We start from the raw sequence: 22,865 nt of genomic DNA, 5'->3' as shown, positions 1-22,865 counted from the left end.
TCATTCATGAGATACTTAATGAGCACCTACTATGGCCAGTCATTGTGCTAGTATTCATGCGAAACAGAAAAATCAAACGTTTTCTACTTTAGCTGAGCTCCATTACTGCAAGAATATTCACGTCCATCCTAACTCCCTGAAGTCAAGGAACCTTATTTCCTGTGTGTTGGTATCTAGTTTAGTCCTTGTGCTGAGGAAGTAACGTAATGTGAATTGGTCCACCTGTTTGACTGTTAAAGACATAGACCTATATTAGATTTCAGGGTTGATATAACTTGCTCGGTGACATTGATGTCACCGACATATGCAAATGGATACCATATGTGTCCTGTGGGCCTGATTGGATGACCACCAGTTCTTCAGAGAGGGAAGCTTCGAGAATGAAGCACCAGCTCCATTTCCCCTTGAGAGAATTCTAGTTCTTTCTTTTGTTGTTCATGAGCTCTACCCTGTCAGCTCTTTTCTCATTGATCCTGAGATCATTTTTCGTATTAGATATTTAAAAAGTGCATTTATAAGTGCAGACTTACTTCTGTGATGCTGAGGATGCTTTGTGTGTATGCTCTGTACGCTCCGCAAGTTCCTGTGGGATAGGCAGAGGTCACAAGATGCTGTATCCTGCCCTTGCTGAAAGCTGCCCATGCTGGAGCTGGAGAGGTTTCCTTGGGTTAATGTGGGAAATCAGGGTCAGAACTTGGGACTGGATCCCTTGACTTAATTAAAACAATATTCCTCTGGTTCCGATGAATAAATATAAGGAGAATGACAGAAGCAGGGACCTGTGGTCGACACAGAAATGGTGATATTCTGCCTGCCACTTACCTTGTCTTCTCTTTCACCCCAACAGGGAGGTACCTCCTTCCAAACCCTGTAGCCGGGCAGGCCTGGCCAGCCTCTGCGGAGACGTCCAACCTCGTGCGCATGCGCAGCCAGGCCCTGGGCCAGTCGGCACCATCGCTCACCGCCAGCCTGGTGAGTGTCCTCTGCTGGGGTCCGCGGTGCATCGATGCGGTGTCCTCTCCCCACCACCGTAGGGACTATTTTCAGTTTATTGAATTTGACTAGGTTTGAACTAAACCACATTTAGCATTAAGCAATGTGACATTTTTTGCACGGAGTGTGCTACTTTTTTCCAAGTCTCTTCTCCACACCCCCAACCTAATCTGTAGTGTTTCTGACACCTCGACTGTTTCCTCTCCTCCCTCCCCAGAAATGAAAATCTCTCTGAGCTTTTTTTCTTAAATACTTCATTTGAAAATAAGGTCAGCTTTCCTAAAAAGTTGGAAGGATATGAAAAATACATAGAACATATTGATCCAGCTATTAATTTCTTGCCAAATTTGTTTTTTTTTCTCTCTCCTTGGATATACGCGGAGGTAGGTACATACGTATGTGTTATACATATCTGTGTACACACACTCAGATAATTGCTTCAACTATTTGAGAGTAAGCTGTGTCTCTCATGGCCTTTTGTTACCACAGTTAGGAACATTGGTAAATTTATGGTGACTCAAGCCATTCTGTGTTTCATTTTTATCAACTGGCTCTATCGTGTCTTGTGTAACGTTTCTCCTCCAGTGTAGGATTCAGTCGAATCCTACTGACTATCCTCTCCCTCCCAATTTTAAAGAATGGGATGTTTCTCCTGTTACTCGTGCCTGACATGTCTGATGTTTCCTCTTGGTGAGGTTCAAATTTTGCATTCCAGGCCAGAGTAGAGCATGGGTGGTGATGTGTCCTTTCAGGGCTTACCTTCTGCAGGCCCATCATGTCCATCCGCCCCTCACTGTGTTGTTAATTCCAACCCCCCATACCCGCCCTCCTGCCACACACACACATAGTCATGGTGTTGATGCCTCCACTGGAATTAGACTTTTAATCTTGCCATCAGTAAGCATTCTGTGGGAAGGTAAATTTCAGGCCATGAGAACATATTTTTTCTCATCAAAAATTTCCCCTAGATTGCCTATCCATTGATGATTTTGGCCTGGACCATTTTTTGTGGTAATTGAAACTGATTGTTACTCCCACCTCAGGGCTCTCTGCACATTTACCTGTTGGCCCTTGGCATCCATGTTTGCGTATTTGTTTGCAGCTTGGCATCTTGCATTCCAATTCATTTCTTCCAGTGTTGATCTTTATTTTCAACCACGATGCTTCCTAGAATTTTGTTTTCTTCTGGGTCTGTTCCTTCTCTCCTTCAACCTTTGGCACAGCCTAGAGGTCTCTACAAGTTAATTTTTGGTGGTAGGGTTGTATGTTTTGGGACTAGATTTTTAAATATCTTTTACTGATGGAGATGCAAATAATATATTAGTGCATTATGGTGCCTTATAATTTTATGCATTAGTAATAAGTTGGATATTTGAGACTCATTCAGTAATGCAGAGAGATTTGATTTACGTCAGACCTCTGACTTAAGATTTGATTTAAGTCAGATCTCTGACAAAAGTCTTACTTTGCCACTAGGTAGCTATATAAACTTGGGCAAATCATTTAGTTTCTCCTATGTTATCAACTCAGCGTGCCTGCAAGATGAAAGGAGTATTTAAGCAGTTCCTGGAAATCAGCTTTGGAATCTTTTGATTTAACTTCTAGAATAATAAAGATTGTGAAGATAGTGAAAAATTATTCCTAAAAAAGTTTCAGAATATTTTGACTTCAGAATTGACTATGGTCTTTGAACTGAAGTTCATTGTTTTCCTCTCTTGAAAATTTTAGGACTTGTATTTCAAGGTACAGTTAAAATGATGGTAGTTACCATTTGCCATCATCCCATTCCCAAATTCAATGTTACTTTTTCTTCTTGGGGAATTTTATTGAAAGCTAATTTTACTGAAAGCATTTACTTTTTAAGAAAAGAGGGAAATGCCTCACAATTATTATTATTATTAATTATTATTATTATTACTTTTTTAAGAGAGGTGCTTTTTGGGTCACTGCAGAATTACTCTTCACACTTGGATAGCAGTTCTATGTGTTGCTTGGCAAATAAATTATTCTGAATAAAACAACACTGTTAAAAGGAATAATCTCATCTAATACTGGTAGTCCCATACTCAGAAACAGAAATTGATTCATTCATTGGTAAAACACATGTCAAGTGACCTAAGATAATTTGGAATAAGTTAAAAAGATAAAGAGAACTATTAATAGATAACACAAAAGAGTACTCCTCAGAATATGTCTGATGAAATTCTTACTCGAGTCATTTAATTATTAGCTTATCAGTCCTGTGAGTTTTTATACTGTTTGCTTGAGAGCAGAACTAGGGAAAGTGCTAAAATCCCATAGACAGCAAGCTTAAAATAGTACCTGGCACATAGCAAGTCTCAATTGTTAGCAATATTACTACTTCTGTTAGTAACATATTTTGGGTAAGCTTAAGTATGAAAGCCAGACTGCAGTTAATCTTTGACTTGACAGTGAAGGTTTAACTCATTGTCTTTCCTTCAGAGACTTCATTACTTCCTGATGCTGGTCGAAGGAAAACTATTTGCAGACTGTTTGACCAAGTCTGCTCCTGCCCCGCCCCACATTCTGTCCTAAGAAGAGCAGTAACAGCTGGAGGAGAGCTGATAGGCAGCGTGCCATCTTGATTTCCTTGTTGTTCTGCTAGCTGCCCAGCTTTCTGGGCCATATCGCTTATTTCAGTATATCGCCCAGTTTAGGCTAATGACTTTTGCTGCTTTTGGTACCCTTTGCAGACCATTAATCTGTTTCATATTTCTTAAATTGGATTACATCTAAATTACCTTACTCATTACAATAAACTATCTCTATAGTGATAGAGAATGTTGGTTGAGAGATGGAAATGCCCACTTATTAGAACTTCTCCTTTTTCCTTTTCCCTCTAAACAAGTGATGTGTCACATGGTGCCCTGAACTGTGGAAAATGCTTCACTCTGACCCTCTCTCCAGGCCACTATTCTCAACTCCACTGCCCCATCTTAGAACTTTAAGTCACTCTTCCTGCTATATGGCAAGCTCCTTGAGGGCAGAACTCGTGTCTCCTCTGATTTGTACTCCTCACTCTTCCTGGCACAACTTCTTGCACATAGGAAGCATTCAATAAATATTGTTAATGGAATGAATAATAATAATTATTATTATTATTAATATGATTAATAATTATTCCTACAAAGTAAAAGATGACTCTGCTTGCAAGGTGAGAGTGATGATGCAATTCTCTGTGCTGTAATGGGTGTCCTAATAAGACTATCCATCTAAAACCTCTTTGTTTTTGTTCTGTGTGTATCTTAAATTCGTAATTAGCCATGAAGTCTGTGTAATGGACCAAATCTTGTGTAGTTCCACATTGGCCGCTCAAAAAATACAATGACAAAATAGTGAAGAGAGGATCCCTGTCCACCTTGAAGGAAGTTCAGTGAATATGCTTGTATGCAGTCAGGATGGGATCACATCGACGTAAATGTTCTGTTGTCTCACTGAGGAACTAAGTTGAAGTCATATGTGTCTAAACATATGGAAAAATTTGGAAAAAGAGAAATCAAAATGTCCACATGACAGCATTACACTGGATAAAACAGCATTTCCTGCTCAACACACCAACCAACATTTCAGAAAAGTATGACTCTCCACCTGAGAGGTATCCATATGTTAGTAAGATATAAATGAAGGCCTCGTGGCTTGCTAGGTCTGAATTTTAGTAACTGCATGACCTATAGTGATTTAAATGCCATAGGCAAGCTGGAGGGTAATGCTAACTACCTTCTCAAGGAGGAGATTAATTCCTAGCCTGAAGTATCTAGTTTTCCTGGGCAGTGCTAAATGTCGTTGTGCTCCCTCTTCCAGACATGTTGGGCATTTCAGATAAATGGCATGTTGCCAATTCATCCTAAGTAGCCTGGTAGCTGGCAGAATCCATGCTCAGCCAGTATCCGCCTGCTGGGACACCAGCCGGGAGTGCTGATGAAGTGTCAGATGTATACTTCATATACATTAATCTGAAGAGGGGAAAACTCATTTCTCCATTTGCTCCTTCCATCTTTCTGTCCCTCCCCACACACATGGGTAGTTTATCAAAGAAGTCAGAGTTGTCAGAAGCAGGGGGATTTATACAGATGCTGCTTTCTGGCAAGAAAGATGGAGATTTCAAGAGACAAAAGCAGGACCTGTGGTAACTTATTTTTCTGTAGGAAAATAAGGTGGTGTAAGCCTTGATGATTAAAGTTTAAAAACAGTGTATGTGGCTATCATGTAAAATCCTCCCTTCTTTTGTACTTTGGAGTCATGGACAGATGGTAGAAACACAGTGAAAACCAGTTGACAGTGTTTTTCTCCAACTTTCTCTTTGATTTGAATCATGAGCTTCATCTGTGTGGTGTGTGGACCTGACCCTATCATGTTTTCTCTTGCTGAGGTCCTCCTTGACCATCTTGTTTGAAACTGCTCCCCACACTGCAGGCCACACTCCCCACTCTTCTCCAGAGCTTCATCCTCTTCCAGTATACGACAATTTAGTTTATTATTGTGTTACATATTTATTAGCCATTGTCATGAAAACTTCATGACAGTAGAGGGATTTTTCCTGTTTTCCCAGCTGTCTTCCCAAGGCCTGGAGTAGTGGTGACACAGAGTAACTGCCCATTGAAGACTTGATGAATGCATAAACAAATGTTATTTCCTATCTATACATTTTTGGGCCCTAGAGTGGACTCCTGTTTATTTTCGTTGGCTTAATTTTTAATCTGTGGTTAACATTTTAGGTTTAGCCTAATTGAGAAGCTAATCTTCAAGACAGAGACCAATTCACTGTGGAAACTATATTCCAGAGTTAAACTATCATGGTTAAGTGGGGAAAGGGCATTGGGGTTGGGGAACAAACCGATTAAGAGATCAGCTCCACTCTCTAGCACTTAGGAGCTGTGTAAGCCTTGGTTTATTCATCTATGTAGTAACCTTGTAAAGTTTTGTGGGGATCCCATGAACCATCTCATGGGCAGTCTTTTGCCCGTTGCTTGTTTCCTAGGAAATGCTGGGGTTGATGTACCTGGTGTTTATCAGAACAGTGCTTCCTTGGGGTTGTCAGGCTTAGTGGAGGTGGTATTATTAGAAGGGTGGGAAATGAGCCCATTCTCTCAGATCAGCTGCTAAGAGCAGTAGTGTAATCTTTCTGTCCTTCCTGCCAGCTTATTTCTTGCTTCCTCATTTTGACTCAATATTACCTGACACACTGGAAGATACTTTCTAGAATAGCTAACATTTTTGAAGGGGGGAAGTGCTTGCAGATAATGTTTTTCAACTTTTAATATTAGGTTCAATGGTGTAATTTCATGTTTCTTCAGTGGCCCTCTTTTGACATAGTATCCATTTCTTTTAATGAAAAAATTATGTTTCATGATGTACTATAAATATTAAGACCAAACTATTTTAACTGTAATAAATTCAAAGAGCCTTGATGAATATTCATCTTTTCCATTTGCACAAATGCATGATGAAGAGTCAGGGAAAATTCACTAAACGTATGCAAAAGTGCATTTTTCCTTTTTAATTCATTCAGAATGCACTGGCATAATGTCAGCATTTATTTAGGGCACAGACTTTATTTGCAGTCATTTAATATTATATCAATACTTCATTAGCCTTATAGCTCAAAAACAAAAACCTGAGCTGAAGTCCAATTAGTTAACTCTGAGAGAGTATCTGTTAAATATTGATGCAGGAACAATTTGAATGCCCTTGGATAAATTGCTTAACCAAAGTTGTAGAATACAACTATGAGTTTGCATTCTCTTTAGCCGTCATGACTCAGTTTAAAGATTGCATCATATTCCATTACATGGATTTCTCAAAATTTCTCCGTTTAGGTTATTTAGTTTCAGTTTTTAGGTTATTTCATTTTAGGTTATTTAGTTGTTCCTATTGCAGATAATGGTGATGAGCAGGCTTTTATAACTTTTTGTTCACCTCTGTTTTTAGGGTAACTTCTTGGAGTGGAATCACTGTGAAAAGGGTATGAGCCCTATGGAAGGTTTCTGTACTTCTGCTAAATATTGCTTCTATGAACACTGTTCAGATTTATATATTTATATATTGAGAAAGTGCATCTCACTACACCATGGCCAGTAGTCAATATTGTCTTCTTAAAAAAAAAAAAAAAAAAAAAGAACAACAAACAAAAAAACAACTTTGCTAGTTTACTACATGAAATAATTATTCTTTTAAACTTGTTAGATTTTTAGTGAAGTTAATAAGGTTATTGGACGTGTTGAACTCTTACTCCTAAGCCTCTGAATAAAGCAAATAGGAAGTTAGGGTTATCTAAGCTTCTTCCTGCAACTTCTTCCTTCCATTCCCTAAATCAGCTTCCCATACCAACTGTTGGTAACCTTGTTGCTCTTGGGACATAAGAACTCCCGAGTGTGATTACAGTATATGTAGCTGAAGGCATTATTCTGTAGTTCAGAATTTTTTTCATCTGGAAAGTAGTAATCTCAATTGTGAAATAGTGCCTTCAGCTGTGGACATTATAATCAGAGTCTCAAGAGTGCTTGTACTCCGGGAGTAATACGTCTCCCAGTTATTACCCTCTGAGCTAGGTTCTGTTTATAGTGAAGGGAGGAATTTTCATAACTCAGTGCTGAAATAGCCATAGGGAGCCCTGAGCAGATTATTATAGGTCAGGCCTAATCCATGAAGATAAATCTCATTATAGGTTCACCTGGGCCCATCCACAGAGCCGCTGGTTTAACAGGAGTCTGTAAATCAAAGATCAGGTGAAAATCAAACTATAAAATCCTTGTCATAATCCCAACTCTTGCCTCTGTGCCTCCTTACTCTGAACATGCTTGGATGCTGTGAGAATCATTAGCAGAAAAACATACACTGAGTTCATTGTGATTCAGTGTGTTAATGACTGAAATACTATGAATCTGGCAGGTGAGGGCGGGGGCTGGGGGTGGGGTAGGTTTTTTTCCCCTAAAATGAAATTGCAGCTGGATTCGTCACCTAAAACTTCCCCTCTCAGTTTTCTCCTCCTGACATTTGCAAAGATTAGAAAACAGTCCTTACCTTCCTTCTGTGTTGTCTTTCCTGGGAAGGATGGGGTACCTGCCAAAGCGGCTGTCTGGGGGTGGGGGGGGGGCGATGCCTGAATGCACTGGCCAGTTAGGGACTGGATGTTATCAAAGGCATTTGAGTATCAGTGGGATGAATAGTGACCAGAAATATCTTGGGGGATTTAAAGAGTAGATATGTGTGCCCTGTTTTAATTTCTTATCATCATAGAGGGGATTTAATTTAATTAACAGTAGTAATACCATATATATGTGTATATATCGGTTTGTATGTATGTTAAAGCTTCGGTTTCACTTATTATCCTCTTACCCAGCTGGTGTATCTGTTTAGAAGCTGGTTCACCTGTTCACCAAGCAGTATGAGATGACCCAGGGGATGCCAGGTCGTGGCCCCTCAGCTGTCTGAGCCCCTACAGTATTTTTAGCACCCGGGGTACTGCCTGATATGTATTTAGTGCTTAGATGATGGTTGTTTACTAATAAACGTTTAGGAGATCTTAATTAAAAGAACTTTGGGTTTTCTGAGGCTCCTTCATTTGGCTTCCTGGAGCTCAGACTAGTTGAATTGCCAGGCTCTCAATGATTTGATTGACCTCTGTGTCTGGGGAGGTAATCCACATAAAGGCGGTGAAGCAGTTTTGGCTGCCATCATGGTAGGATCCCTTGATGCACCAGTGAATGGGTGCCACTGTTATGGACTCCTGGTCTGACACGGCATGTCCCTTTGCTCTCCTGGCAAAACCTGAGCACTTGATTATTTGCTGCCTCGTTGTCAAAAGGATTCTGTCACCCTGGAAAAACAACAAGCCCGTAATAATTAGAAGGTGGTTAGTGGGAGGGAGGACATGGGGATGGAACATTTCCTTTCCTGGGAAAAAAATGAAAAATTATCATTGTACTTAATAGGCTTAAGAAACTTTTGGGTTTTGTGGTTCTGGAAAAGCCTGCATGTTTTGATGCTTTTCCTACTGTATTTTTCTCTTTTTTTTTTTCCCCTACTGTTTTTCTAGACTTAAACTTTTGTGGTTAGTGAAATGAAGAGTATTGGTGAGAGTTCATGTATTTAATTGGCATGAGGTATCAATCTAGCATTGGATTCTGAATCAGTGTATATCTCATTATGTTAATTAGTTAATTGACTATTAATGGAGTTCATATTTTACAATTAGTATTAAAATCTATATGAGGGAAAAATAGAATGAAAGCTTCCAAACACATTCTATGAGGCCAGCATTACCCTGATACCAAAACTAGGCAAAGACACCAAGAAAAAGAAACCTATAGGCCAATATTCCTGATGAACATAGATGTAAAAACCCTCAAAAGCAAACCACATTCAGCAATACAATAAAAGGATTAATTCCTGAATTCTTGAGAAACAAGGGCGGTTGAATATTCCCAAATCAATCACCATGATGCATCATATCAACAAAATAAAGGATAAAAATTATATCATCATCTTAACAGATGCAGAAGAAGCATTTGACATAATTAAAAAAAAAAAAAAAAGCTTCCATCAGAGTGGGTTTAGAGGGAACATACTTCAACATCATAAAGGCCATATATGAAAAGTCCACAGTTAACATCATACTCAATGGTGAAAAACTTGAGAGTTTTTTCTGTAAGGGCAAGTACAAGATAAGGATGTCCACTCTTCCACTTCTTTTCAGCATAGTGCTGGAAGTCCTAGCTATAACAATCAGACAGGAAAAGGAAAGAGTCATCCACATTGCTAAGGAGGAAGTTAAACTGTCGCTATCTGCAGATGACATGATATTATACCTAGGAAACTCTAAAGAATCCACCAAGAAACTGTTAGAAGAAATAAATGAATTCGGTAAAGTTGCAGAATAGAAAATTAATACCCAGATGTTGGTAGCATTTAAAATCCTAATAACAAAATTGCAGAAAGGGGAATTAAAACAATATCATTGATAATTGCACCAAGAATAATGAAATACCTAGGAATAAACATGACCAAAGAGGTAAAAACTATAAGACATTGATGAAAGAAATTGAAGAAACATAAAAACTTAGAAAGCTATTTCATGGATTGGAAGAATTAATATTGGTAAAATGTCTGTACTCCCCAAAGCAATCTACAGATTCAATGCAATCCTCTCAAAATACCAACAGCTTTTTTTTTTCTTTAATGGAACTAGGACAAATTATACTAATATCCATATGGAATCACAAAACACCCCAAATAACCAAAGCAATCTTGAGAAGGAAGAACAAAGCTGGAGGTGTCACGGTTCCAGATTTCCAGATACACTACAAAACTTTAGTAATCAAAATTGTGTGGTACCAGCACACAATTGAAACACATAGATGAATGGAACAGAATAGAAAGCCTGGAATTAAACCCATGCTACTTTGCTCAGTTAATCTAAGACACAAGAGGGAAGAATATATAATGGGGGAAAAGGACAATCTCTTTAACAAATAGTTCTGGGAAAGTTGGACAGCTACATGCCAAAGAATGAAACTGGATCAGACTTTCTTTCACCATACACAAAATAAACTCAAAATGTGTTAAAGACCTAAATGTGAGACCCCAAACCACAAGAATTCCAGAAGAGAATAAAAGGAGTAATGTCTTTGACATTGGCTGTAGCAACAGTTTTCTAGCTATGTCTACTGAGGCAAAGGAAAGAAAAGCAAAAATAAACCTTTAGGACTACATCAAAATAAAAAGCTTTTTATACAGTGAAGGAAACCATCAACAAAACAAAAAAGCAACCTTTTGAATGGGAAAAGATACTGGCAAATGATTTCTCCGATAAAGGATTAATACCCAAAATACTTAAGAGCTTAACACCAAAAAAACCCCAAATCAAACCAAACCAAACCAAAACAACACAAAAATGAAACCAATACAAATACTGTGATTAAAAATGGGTGGAGGACCTGAATAGACATTTTTCCAAAGGAGATGTACAAATGGCCAACAGACACATGAAAATGTGCTCTAGATCATTACTCATCATCAGGGAAATGCAAATCAAAACTACAGTGAGATCACCTCACATCTGACAGAATGGCTAAAGTCAAAAAGGTAGTACTAGAAGGTAATAGAGTGTTGGTGAGAATGTGGAAAAAAAAGCCCTCCTGTGCTGTTGGTGGGAATATAAATTGGTGCAACCACTCTGGAAAATGGTATGGAAGTTCCTCCAAAAATTAGTAATCGAAATACCATATGATCTAGCAATTCCACTCCTGGCTGTTTATCCAAAGAAAATGAAAACACTAATTCCGAAAGATACCATTCCACCCATATCCATATGCTTCTAGCCACATTATTTGCAATAGCCAAGATCCAGAAGCACCCCTCACCACACACAGTCAGCCATACAAAGGGTGACAGTGTGGATGGATCTGTAGGGTATTATGCAAAATGAAGTAGTCATTTGTGGAGTCTAAAAACTAGAGCAAAGGAATAAACAAAAAGCAGAATCAGACAAATACAGGGAACAAAGTGATGGTTGCCAGAGTTCTGGGAGTTAGGGGCAAGGGCAACATGGGTGAAGGGGAGTGGGAGATACAGGCTTCTAGTAATGGAATGAGTAAGTTCTGGGACTAAAAGGCACAGCATAGGGAATATAGTTGATAATAGAGTTAGTGTTTTGTGGTAACTGATGGGTGAGCACGGTATAATGTATTCAGAAGTTAAATCACCATGTCATAAGCTGGAAACTAATATAACATTGAGTGTCAGCGCTACTCAAAAAACTTTTTAAAAACCTTACATGAAAAATATGTGACACATGGGCTTTTTAAAAGGAGCTTCAAAGCTAGCTGAAATGAGACTTGTGAAAAATCAGCAAAGTAGAAGAAACAATGTGTTGGATAGTGTGCAGCTGTGAGAATTTATAGATCTGGAAAAGCGAGCGGGCTGCAGACCTCTAGCAGGTATCATCAGGCAAACTTCAAGGGGCAATGGCATTACGTACATAGTGGAATGGGGTGGGGGTAGTGGGTAAAAGTGGACAGCGTAGTGTGAATAGTGACATTTTTTCTTAGTATAATGTTTCTAGAATAGTCAGGGAGGGCAAGGGACCACATGAAAACCCAGAGGCTCATGGCTGAGGCTCATGGCTGAGGCTGTCACTGATGTGACAGAATAGTTTCTGGTTTAATGTGAACCCTGGAAGACCACCACCATCTGTCTGTTTGTACGAAGAATGTCGTTTTTACTTAGAAGACCTCCCAGATGCTAAGTCTGTTATCTGCAGAGATTTTAGCCAAAAGGAAGTAAGTCTTCAGGTTTGCTGGATTCATGGATTCATGGCTAGATGGTAATAATGGCTTCCTGAGTTACAGCTTTTCTTTATGAGCCGATACTGTTTATTTGTTTTTAAGGGAAGAATGGGACATGTGCAATTTTAGCTCAGCTGTTTGTGATCTCTTAAATACTTGATTGTTCAGGGTAATGGTTTGTGTAAGTGTGTCTTTTTTTTTTTTTAATTCCTAGACACAAGTAGTGATAGATTTTAACCTCATAAATAATATGAATCGATGATATCATTTTGTCCATTTTTTATATAGCTTTTTTATATAGCTCTGATCAAAAACTCATTAATTAAACTTTAAGGAACTTACCTGTCTCCTTTATTTTCTGGAAAACATCCATTCTATTGACAGATTCATGTGATGGAAGGCTATGAGTTTTTCATATTTAAGTGCTTCTATGCATAGTTCCTCTTTTTGTCTGACCACTGCGGGTCTATACTTAAGCCCGTGGACTTTCTCTTCCAGGAGCCTTCCTTCACATGTCTCCACACTTAGTCTTCTTTCAGTTAAGCATATCTGAACCAAAGCATTTGTCATACAGGGTTTCTTTGCTTGCCTTCCCCGCCTTCCCTCTTCCTCCTCCCCAAATTGTCTGATTTCCTAAAAGGCTCAGGATAATGATCTGCAGCTGATTAAGACAGGAGTGTAGAATATCTCATGGGATGGGCTCTCAGAAATAACACGAAATGAAATATGAGCTTGTGTTGGTTATGCCCATAGCACCTCTTCTAAGCCTTGTTTCTGAAAATGAATTCTGGAATTGGAGAATTTTATGGATGGAACAGACCTTAGATGTGGAGAGACTGGGTATTACAGTGTCCTTTAATCTAAATTGTGTTCATTTTTTACAAGCCCTTGATTTAGGATTTAATTACTGTAGGCAGTTTAATGTTTAAGAGCATGAGCTTGGGAACCAGGCTGCCTAGGTTGGAATCTAGAGTTTACTACTTAATAGTTGTGTCCTGTTGGCCAAGGAGCATAACCTTCCTGTGACTCTGAAAAATGGGAGTATTAACCATACCCATCTTCTGTAGTTGTTGTGGGAATCAGGGAGTATATCACAAGAGCACCATAATGTTAACTGGTACCATCTTGTTCAAAAGTAGTAAGTTCATGTGAACTTAAACCAGGGGACATAGGTTTTCTTGAATGCTTATCTGAAGTTTATGATTTAAAGAAGTGATGAAACTGGCCTGGTAAAGATAAGTTTGTCTCTGATTATGTTCCGATAACTGCAGGTCTACTCCATTTTCTCTAGGATAATTTGTAATATAAGAAGCTTATTTGAAATTATAAGTTAAGAGAAAGTATAAATTGGCATTTTTTTTTTTAAAGATTTACCTGTTTTAGAGAGAGAATACGCACGTAAGCAGGGGAAGGCGCAGAGGGGCAGGGAGAAGCAGTCTCCCCACTGAGCAGGGAGTCTGATGTGGAGCTCGATCCCAGGACTCCCAAGACCGTGACCTGAGCTGAAGGCAGACACTGAACCAACTAAGCCACCCAGCTTCCCCTGTAGTTTGGCATTTTCAACATGAAGTAAACTTTTAGGGATGATATTGTCAAGTAAACAAAAGTAAAAGGGTGACCAGAGAAGGGAAACCCCAACTCCTTTTTTTTTCCCCCATTTTCCTCATTAGGTTATATGAAAGACTTAACAGACTCTTGGTCTTCATGCATATTTTTTTTTCTTTTTTAAAAAAGCAAAAAAATTATTTGAGAGAGAGAGAGCATGCAAGCACAAGTGGGGAGAGACAAAGGGAGAGAGAGAAGCAGACTCCCTGCTCAGTAGGGAACCTGATTCTGGGCCTGATCCCAGGACACACTGGGATCATGACATGAGCCAAAGGCAGCCACTTAACCAGCTGAGCCACCCAGGCATCCCTGAGTTAATATTTTGTATGCTTAGTGCAGTGCCTTTGTATCTGGATCTTTGGTATACCAACATCTATTTTAAGATAGAGTTGATTTTGCCATCACTTTTTGCCATGGGCACATTTTGCTATCATTTGTGCAGATGTAATGAAGAGAATGCCTGGCAGTCTTCAGGTATTTTTGCTGACTCACTCCATCACTGAATGTGTCCCTACTATGTGGATGTATTTTAAAATGATTTACATGTACTTAGAGGTGGTGTTAAAAAAACAATTTAGGGGCACCTGGGTGACTCAGTGGGTTAAGCCTCTGCCTTCATCTCAGGTCATGATCTCAGGGTCCTGAGATTAAGCCCCGCTTTGGGCTGAGCAGGGAGCCTGCTTCCCCCTCTCTCGCTGCCTACTTGTGATCTACCTCTCTGTGTCAAAAAACAAAACAAAACAAAACAAAAACCAATTTAACAGACCTGTGCATCTTTACTAGGAAACTGTTAGAATGTACTGTTAGGGGTTTAGCAGGGGTCTGGAGGCAGCTCCATTTGCCAACTTTAACCATTTAGCTGCCATGACGTGGACAAGTCCCAAGAGTCCCAGGGATGATGATGGGGAAGATAAAGTGTACACAGAATGATTGAGGCAGTGACTCTTTGCCAACCTCTAAGGAGGTATTTTAGCCATCAGAACTGGTGTGTTTTGGCTGAGCATCAGCCTGAATATCAACTAAGGAAATGTACTTAATGTACTAAAGCCAACAAAAAAGAAGAAACACAGAAAATGGCAACTGATATAGTTTCCCCCTAAATTTCATTTTATTATATGTACCCCTGAGGTGTCCATATTCCACTTTGTAGATTCTTGGAATAAACTGCAAGGCCTTCCTTCTTAAACCTGCTACTGCAGAGTTTTGTTGATTAAATGATGTTTTGAATGCTCATTGAGGCTGCCTTTTCTCTTTGGGAAGGGCTTATTTTATTTTGTCAGTGAAAGGAATAGCAAATCTTTGCTACACATGTCATTAACTGCCACTAAATCGACACAAATGTTGACAGTTACTGTGAGAACTGTTTCAAAGCTAATTATGCTAATTAGAATGTAACATACCAGTAATTGCATGTATTCAGACATCATACCATCACTTTTTGCATTTTCTTCTCCAGATGTAAGACATTCATTCATTTGTTGCTTGAAAAGCTGCAGAATTATAGCTAAGATAACAAATAATTGCCAGCAAATAAAATTGGTTCTTTAGACATATGCTCTAATTGGTTAGCTATGTAAAAGACAGAAACAAATGTTAGCATGTTAAGCATATAAATTAGGAGCATTGCTTATGAAATCCTTAGTTTTGGGCTTTTCATTTAAATAAGCCTTCTTATTGCAATTAATATTATCGTTTGGTTTATGACCCTTAAAAATATATTTCCTTTCAGCATTTCTTGGAGTTCTAATTTAGCTTTCTTATACATGTTAGATGATTTGCAATTTAGATTTTAATTTGATTTCCATTCTTTAAAATACCATTTTTCTTGTATTTCATTTTTATTTAAAGCATGATTCTCTGTATTCGTAGAAGCTAAGCATAAATGACTAGGAAAATCAAGCTCTTAAGTGAGCCTAGAACATAAAACATTTTAATAGGAATTTCACATAACTAAGTAAGTATTTGAGAGTCCAACCAAGAAATTATGGCTGTTTGGAAACAAACTTTATGGGACATAGTGTTCCTAATTTATCTTCTCTTAAAGTTCTTTTAAAAATAGCGTTTCTTTTGTTGATTTAAAATCACCACTACTTCTTACATATGTAGAGCGTTATATATGTGTTTCCCTGGTTATTTTAGGACCATATCTACCTGAAGAGACAGTTTTGGTCTCTATAGTTCTTTAGAGTTTTGAGTATATATATGTTTTTTTCTCTAAAGAGTTTTGATATGAGTGGGGGCACCTGGGTGGCTCAGTGGGTTAAGCCTCTGCCTTCAGCTCAGGTGATGATCTCAGGGTCCTGGAATGGAGCCCCTCCTCAGGCTCTCTGCTCAGCGGGGAACCTGCTTCTCCCTTCTTTCTGCCTGCCTTTCTGCCTACTTGTGATCTCTCTCTCTCTCTCTGTCAAATAAATAAATAAATAAATCTTTAAAACAAAACAAAAGAATTTTGATACAAGTGTTTCTCTTGTAATTGGAGTGTGTGTGGGTTTTTTTCCTCCCAGTTGTGACTCACATAAATTAGCCTAACACTTGAGGAACCCTGACCCTAATTCTGTAGGACTTGAAGCATCCATGCCCTTCTCAGTTGAAGTAAACTCACAGTGTGGATCTGGTGTGATGTTCTCAGAAGGGAAGTGTGTTTCTTTTAAACCCCTATCCTGTAACGACCTCTGCATGATTCTGCTGGCAGATGCTGTGTTGTACCTATTTTTTGCTAAAGACTTTCAGAAGCTGCTATTATCCTTAGTATACAGGCCCTTTGTCTTGGTTTATTTACCAACATTAAGAGATAGTAGGTGATGGAAAAGATTGACACGTGTGGGCTTGGGAAACTTAGGACTGAATTCTAGTTACCTGGCTCTGTAATTTCAGGCAATTGTCACTTAACTTCATTGAGCCCTGGTGTCTTCATTAGTAAAATGAGAATAGTTAATCCTGACAGCATTTGTTGTAACAATTCAGGAATACAACATAACATACATCAGAACTAACTACTAAGTACTAGGCTTTCTTTGTGTATTTTTCTATTTCTGGGCTTCTCTTTCTTGTAACTGGTCTGTTTGTCTGTTTTTGTGCCTATATCACACTTTATTTCTTTAACTTGATAACAAGTCTTATTATTAACTGGTCAAGAAAAGTTCTTTATGTCATTGTTCTTTAAGAGTATTGGCTGTTTTGGCATGTTTATCTTCTGTATAAATTTACTTGTGAAGTTCTTTGAGCTAATTAGATTTTGATTAGAATTATGTTAAATCCTGAGATCAATTTGGGAAATTGATAGTTTTATGACTGAGTTTTATTATTCTAGAACATAGTATATTGCTTTATTTACTTAGGGCTTTTTAAATGTTCTTATCTACAGAATGAATTTGTATATCCTTTATTAGATTTACTCTTAGGAATTTTAAATAACATCCTTTAAAAATAAACATGTACACCTGTTTGCTAATGTCTAGAAATTGAACTGACTTTTGCATATTTTTAAATTAATCAGCCTTGCTAATTCTTACTGATTTTTTACATATCTGTAGATTTGGGGATGGGAGTTTTTGTAGACAATATAGGCAATGATGATCTGCAGATAATAACAGCTATATTTCTTCCTTTTCCAGTCTTCATAGATTTTATTTTCTTTTAAAAGTCTTAAATCACTAATCAGGATGTCCAGAATCATGTGGAAGGGAAGTGATCACATGCATTCTTGTCTTGTTCTTAAAAACAAAGAGTATTTTGAACATTTCCTTTAAGTATGATGAATGCTTTGGTGGTTTTTTTTTTTTTTTCTTTTTTAGAAGTTCTTTATCAGGTGAAGAATTTTTTTGTTGTTCTTTTTTTAAGTAACCCCCCTTTTTTCCCCATTGTTGATTGATCTGTTGTTTTTGAAAAAAATGCCACATTGTCATGACAAATAACTTTAAAAAATACATTTGTACAGTTAGTTTACTAGTATTTTATTTAGGGTTTTGTCATTCCTGTGTATTAATGGTATTAGCTTATAGTTTTCCTTTCTTGTGTTGCCTTTGTTAGGTTACGTTAGCTCAACAAAGTGAATTAGGAATGTATCAGTCATTCCCTTATTCCAACCATATTGCTGGATAACAAGCCACAGTTTCTCAGTGGCGTCTGTCAGGAGTATTTATTTCTTGCTGTGGGTCTGTGGTTTGCCGGGGGGAGCTGCTTTAGGTGGTGAATGTTGGGTTGGCTTGGCTTAAATCTAATCTGTAAGTCAGGGTCCTGTCTGCTCTGCAAGGATTACTGTGGGACCCAGGATGAAGGGAAACACTAGTCTGTAGAATGGTATTCTCGTGCTGGAAGTTGGAAACTTCTAGAGGGGTGAGCGGAATCCATGCTTAAGGATTAGGTTTGAAACGGCCATAGTGACACTGCTGTCTTTTGGTGAAAGCAAGCCACGTGATCCCAGCATCAGTAGGGGAGAAGAAATACCTGCTAAACAGCAGTTGTATCTAGCATGGTGGGGGGGGGGGTTCCTTCTTTTTCTAATCTTTGGAAGAGTTTGTGTAACAATGGCTTGATTTCTTGACTGTTCTGGATGTTACCTGTTTTGTAGTTTAGTGGATCCGTTTATTGTGTTTGAAAATTATGTTTATTGCATGGAAGCTGCAGTTTTGATTCCTTTCCCATTCTTATTATTGTTTAGTGGAGGGTCACTTGGGTGGCTCAGTCTCTTAAGCATCTGACTCTTGACTTTGGCTCAGGTCATGATCTCAGGGTCAGGAGATGGAGCCCCATGTCAGGCTCCACACTCAGTGGGGAGTCAGTCTCCCCTTCCTTCTCCTCTCCTTCCCCTACTCATGAGCCTGTTTCCTCTCTCTCTCTCTTTCTCTCTCAAAAATAAATAAGTAAATGATCTTTTAAAAATTATTTGTGTCTTCTCTCTCATGCTTTGCTCCCCTCTTCTCAGTTCTGCCAGAGGTTTGTCCCTATTAACTCATTTTGAATGGCTCTGAGTCTCATGTCATGCCTAGAAAGGTATTTCTTCTTCTGGAATCTTTTAGATTCTAACAATTTATCTCCTATTTTCTTTTATGTGTTTATTTTCAGTGTTTATATCTGTAATCAGTTTGGAGCTTATTTTTGTTGAGGAGTAAAAGAGCAGTCCATCCTACTATTCTTTTCCCCACTGGCTAGCTAGTTTTCCCAGCACTATTACCAAACCGTGTCTCTTCCCCTCTGATTTGTAATACCACTTTCAGAATGAGTTAGATTCCCAAGCACATTATAGGTCTATTTCTTGGCTCTGTTCTGTTCCTTTGCTTTGTTTTCTTGTAGTTATATCATATAATTAAATTTCTTTAGTTTCATGCTATTTTTAACATCTAGTAGAGCTGGTAGGGGAGCCTCCTAACTCTTGTAGTTACATTTATTTACAATCACATTTAAAAGACTGTCCCTCATTTTAACATTTTTTTTTTTCTATCTCTGGAAATAACTTCCTCATTTTCTTTGAAAACCAGTGAGAGGGCAAAAAGTCATCCCTTGTGAAAATATTACACATCTGCTCTTTTTTTTTTTTTTTATAAATCCATAGTTGCAGTGGGGAGAGAAATCATTTATTCTCTTGTCAGGCTTCCATGTCAGTCTCCTGGCCTGTGTGCTGTGCTGCGTTGGGACACCATTTGCTGGGACTTGAATGTGCCAGGTTCTAGTGGAGTGGTGTGACCCAGAACCCTGGACCTTGCTGCTCTCTGCAGTGGGGCTCCCCAGTGATGGCTGCCACCAACCTAAGAAACTGGAGCCTGCCGGAAGCAGGTCTCCAGAGGCTGTTCCAGAGACAGGAGCTGGGAATGTGACATTGGCATTCCCTCTACATGTGCAGAAGCTCCTCCTTGGCCAACCTCAGGGGCTCCTTTGATTTCGTGAAGGCACTGACTGCGTTACCTTATAGCTCAAAGTTGTGAAATCCAAATGTTGCCCACACGCCACACTACCAACTACCACAGTACCTATAGAAATGTCCTCTGCTATAGCAACTTTTCCTTGGTGGCAGAGAAGAGCCAACAAAAGAAGTGAATTAGTGCCTGCACTTTTGCTGGCTCTAGAGGTTTTTCACAAACGGTTGTTTCTCTGAATCATTCAAAACATCCTCTGCCCCTTGTGCTAAAGGCAAAGGCCATGCTCAAAGGAGGATGGGCACTGACAGCGCAGGAGCGATAATTCCCCTCATCCATCAAGCCTGACAAGCCTCCGATCCCTCGCCCTGTCAGAGCCAGCAGAGGCTGGAGGAGGATTGAATAGTCCCCACTTGTCTGGCATTTTAAGCAAATCTGAATTTGATATGAAATTAACTAGAAGCAGCTGAAGTAGCTGGTGACAACAGTTCTCACTAAAGTCCTGAGCTTAGAGTGTCCCACAAGGCAGAAGGATGTGACAGTCGTGCATCTGAATTACGACCGTCACCTATGCCTGTCAGGGCTGATAGCTCTTCATTAAGAGGGGAAGGTTAGGAATCCAATATCAGGGCAAATTAAGCCACATCTTTGGTCCGCTAGAACTTTATTTACCTTTTCATCCCCAGAGTCTTAGATTGGGTAGATCAATTAGGAAATTCAGGATTAATTTTGGACTATTAATATTAATAATTCAGGACTTCTGTGTTCTTCATTTTTTTATTCTAAAAAGAAGAGTTTATTTTTATATCATAAGTTGATAAATTCCCAGAGAACATTTAAACATTTTTCTTAAAAGGTAGGGATAAAAATCATGTATACTATACAACCATTCTTAACCTGTTTGCTCTAAATATAGATTTTCTTTTCATGTCTCCTAGTAACTTGTTGTAGCTTATAGGCATTCTTTATTGCTCAGGTCTGTTGTTTCTCCCATGATGTCAGTCTCGGACTGGTTACCTGTCTGATTTTTTAATTTTTCCCTTCAGTTTCTTTCTGCCTGTTTTCCTTTTCTACAGTTTGGAACTCCTGAGAGTGGAAGTCTGAAGGTGTTTATGTCTCAGCGGGTGCCAGCCCTTTGTCCCGGGGGCCACCTCTGACCGTTGGTGCCCATCTTTTATTCATGTGTTCTCTTCCCTCTTATTCTTCTAGTTGCTCGTGCCCCAATTTGCCATCACAGAGGATTGTACATCCTTATGCTCATGGGAATTGTGGAGCTGAAGCCTCTCTTGTCTGTCCGCCATTTCCTCCTTGTGTGCCCTCCCCTCAGACAAGGGGGCACCTGGTTCCTGAAAGAACGTGTCTCTCTGGCAGCTTCTTCCCCTAAGCCCGTCAAGTCCTCCGCTTCCCGGGCCTTTGGCCCTTTTGTGTTGGCTGGCCTGCTATCAAAGGCGATATCCCTAGATACCTCTAGATGGCAGCATCCACCTCCCTGTGCCTTGCGGCTAGCATAGAGAACACTTGACTGGAGCCTCAAGGGTGATGTTAGTGTGGCCGCCTGGCTTTGCTGGGAGTGCCTCCTCTCACCCTTTCTTCTGCGTCTACGTGTGTTTTTAAACTCCCCAGGCAGCTATGAAGTTGGAATATCCAATACACCCTTTTGCTGGGTCCTTCCACAGTCTTTAACTCTCAAAGACAGAGACTTGAATTATTCATTTGTGTTTTATCTAGTGAAAATTTTGTTCTGTGGAGCACTGCTTTAACATGTGGCTCGAGGTTTCCTGGTTTCCTGCTAGTTATATTTTTTTAAAAAGTTGCTCACGAGGGCTCCTGGGTTTTGCTGCCGGAGAGACCTAGGAGCTGATGTGTTAGATGCGCTGGCTCTCCTGGTTCTTGGCAGGTGCTGTGGTTGGTGTAGCTCTGAGTTCATTTTGTGCAACTCTCTTTAACGATGATAGCAAGTATATGGCCCCAAATTTAATGACGCTGTTTCCTGGTTCAGAGTACTTTAAAGGTAATTACAACGTAGACGTGAAATCAAGTACAGGGGAGTGTTCTGGTTTTTTTAAATATTATTATGTTGGAGGGTTTGAGTAGTTGTAATTTTTTTTTAACCTGTTTCCCGATGAAACCTTGGATGCTGGGGAGGCTGGCAGAACTGTGTCTTTGTGTCCTCTGTTGTCCTAGATCCAGGCCAGCACCCACAAGTTTCTCCAGAAACCTCTCCTTTACTAACAGCTTCCTCTTTGCCCTATATTTGGTTGTGGTTCTTGATACTGTGGAACAAACCATTTATGTCAGAATATTTAAACACACATTCTCTCTGCCTTAACTTCTGTGTTCCGGTGGAATTGTGTTCAGTTGATTTAAACAAAATATCCAACAGCTCAGCGAGCACGTGCATTCTATTGGCTGTGGCGCCTGCGTCCCAGGTCAGCCTTTTTCTCTGCTGTGCTGGAAATGAAACTCAAGCAAAAGAGATGAGCTAGACTCTGCATCGTAAGATGCCTTTATGCACTTCACTGAGAGATGTGCAATTGAAGGTAGACTCCCTTTTCTGAAGGGTATTGTTTAAAATGAGATGCAGAATTTCTCCTGGGGTTAGGAGGGAGCCTTTCTGAGTACAGCCTTACCAGAGCTTACCTGTATGCCAAGAGGTGTCCCCTTCACTCTGTGTTTTTTTTTTTTTTCCCTTGGTGCCTCTCCTCACGGTTTCAAACTGAAGTGCTTCCCCCCTCCCCCTGCCCCATAAAATGTGGCATTAGATGAAGAACTTTGAAATCAGAGAATGGCGCCTGAATTCATCTGGGAGTGAACTTAACGTGGAACGGGCTCTTCAAGCATTTCTTCAGTGATCACTAATCAGAAATGCTCTTGCCACATGTTATTTTCCTAATAAACAGAAGAGTCATTTACTTATACCCGTATAAGTAGGGGAGCCTTATGGTCACTCATGACACCCATACAAATTCAGAATTATGTAGTTCTAATTGGCCATCACTCAGCAACAGTCTCCTAGTGTCCTCACTTGGGAGTTGATTTGCCTGGGAGGAGGGGAACACTCATTCATTCCACTGACGTGACCCTTCTTTCATGCTGCTGATTTACATTT

The 22,865-nt window shown here is 39.4% G+C and overlaps 1 protein-coding gene across 12 annotated transcripts in view; it reads left to right on the top strand.

The window, feature by feature from the left end:
* MAST4 (microtubule associated serine/threonine kinase family member 4) overlaps positions 1-22,865 on the top strand; it is a 548,711-nt gene that overhangs the window by 166,607 nt on the left and 359,239 nt on the right. For all 12 annotated transcript variants that reach the window (XR_014309533.1, XM_082723013.1, XM_082723009.1 and 9 more), the window contains exon 3: positions 848-972. Coding sequence is in view for 11 of the 12 variants with exons in the window: in XM_082723013.1 (XP_082579139.1) it covers positions 848-972 (125 nt within the window). In the remaining variant the exon portion in view is untranslated. The remainder of the gene's footprint in view (positions 1-847; positions 973-22,865) is intronic.

Source organism: Mustela nivalis (genome assembly GCF_964662115.1).
Source record: "Mustela nivalis genome assembly, chromosome: 3".
NCBI classification, from domain to species: Eukaryota; Metazoa; Chordata; class Mammalia; order Carnivora; family Mustelidae; genus Mustela; species Mustela nivalis.
This window is presented reverse-complemented; position numbering and strand designations above follow the sequence as displayed.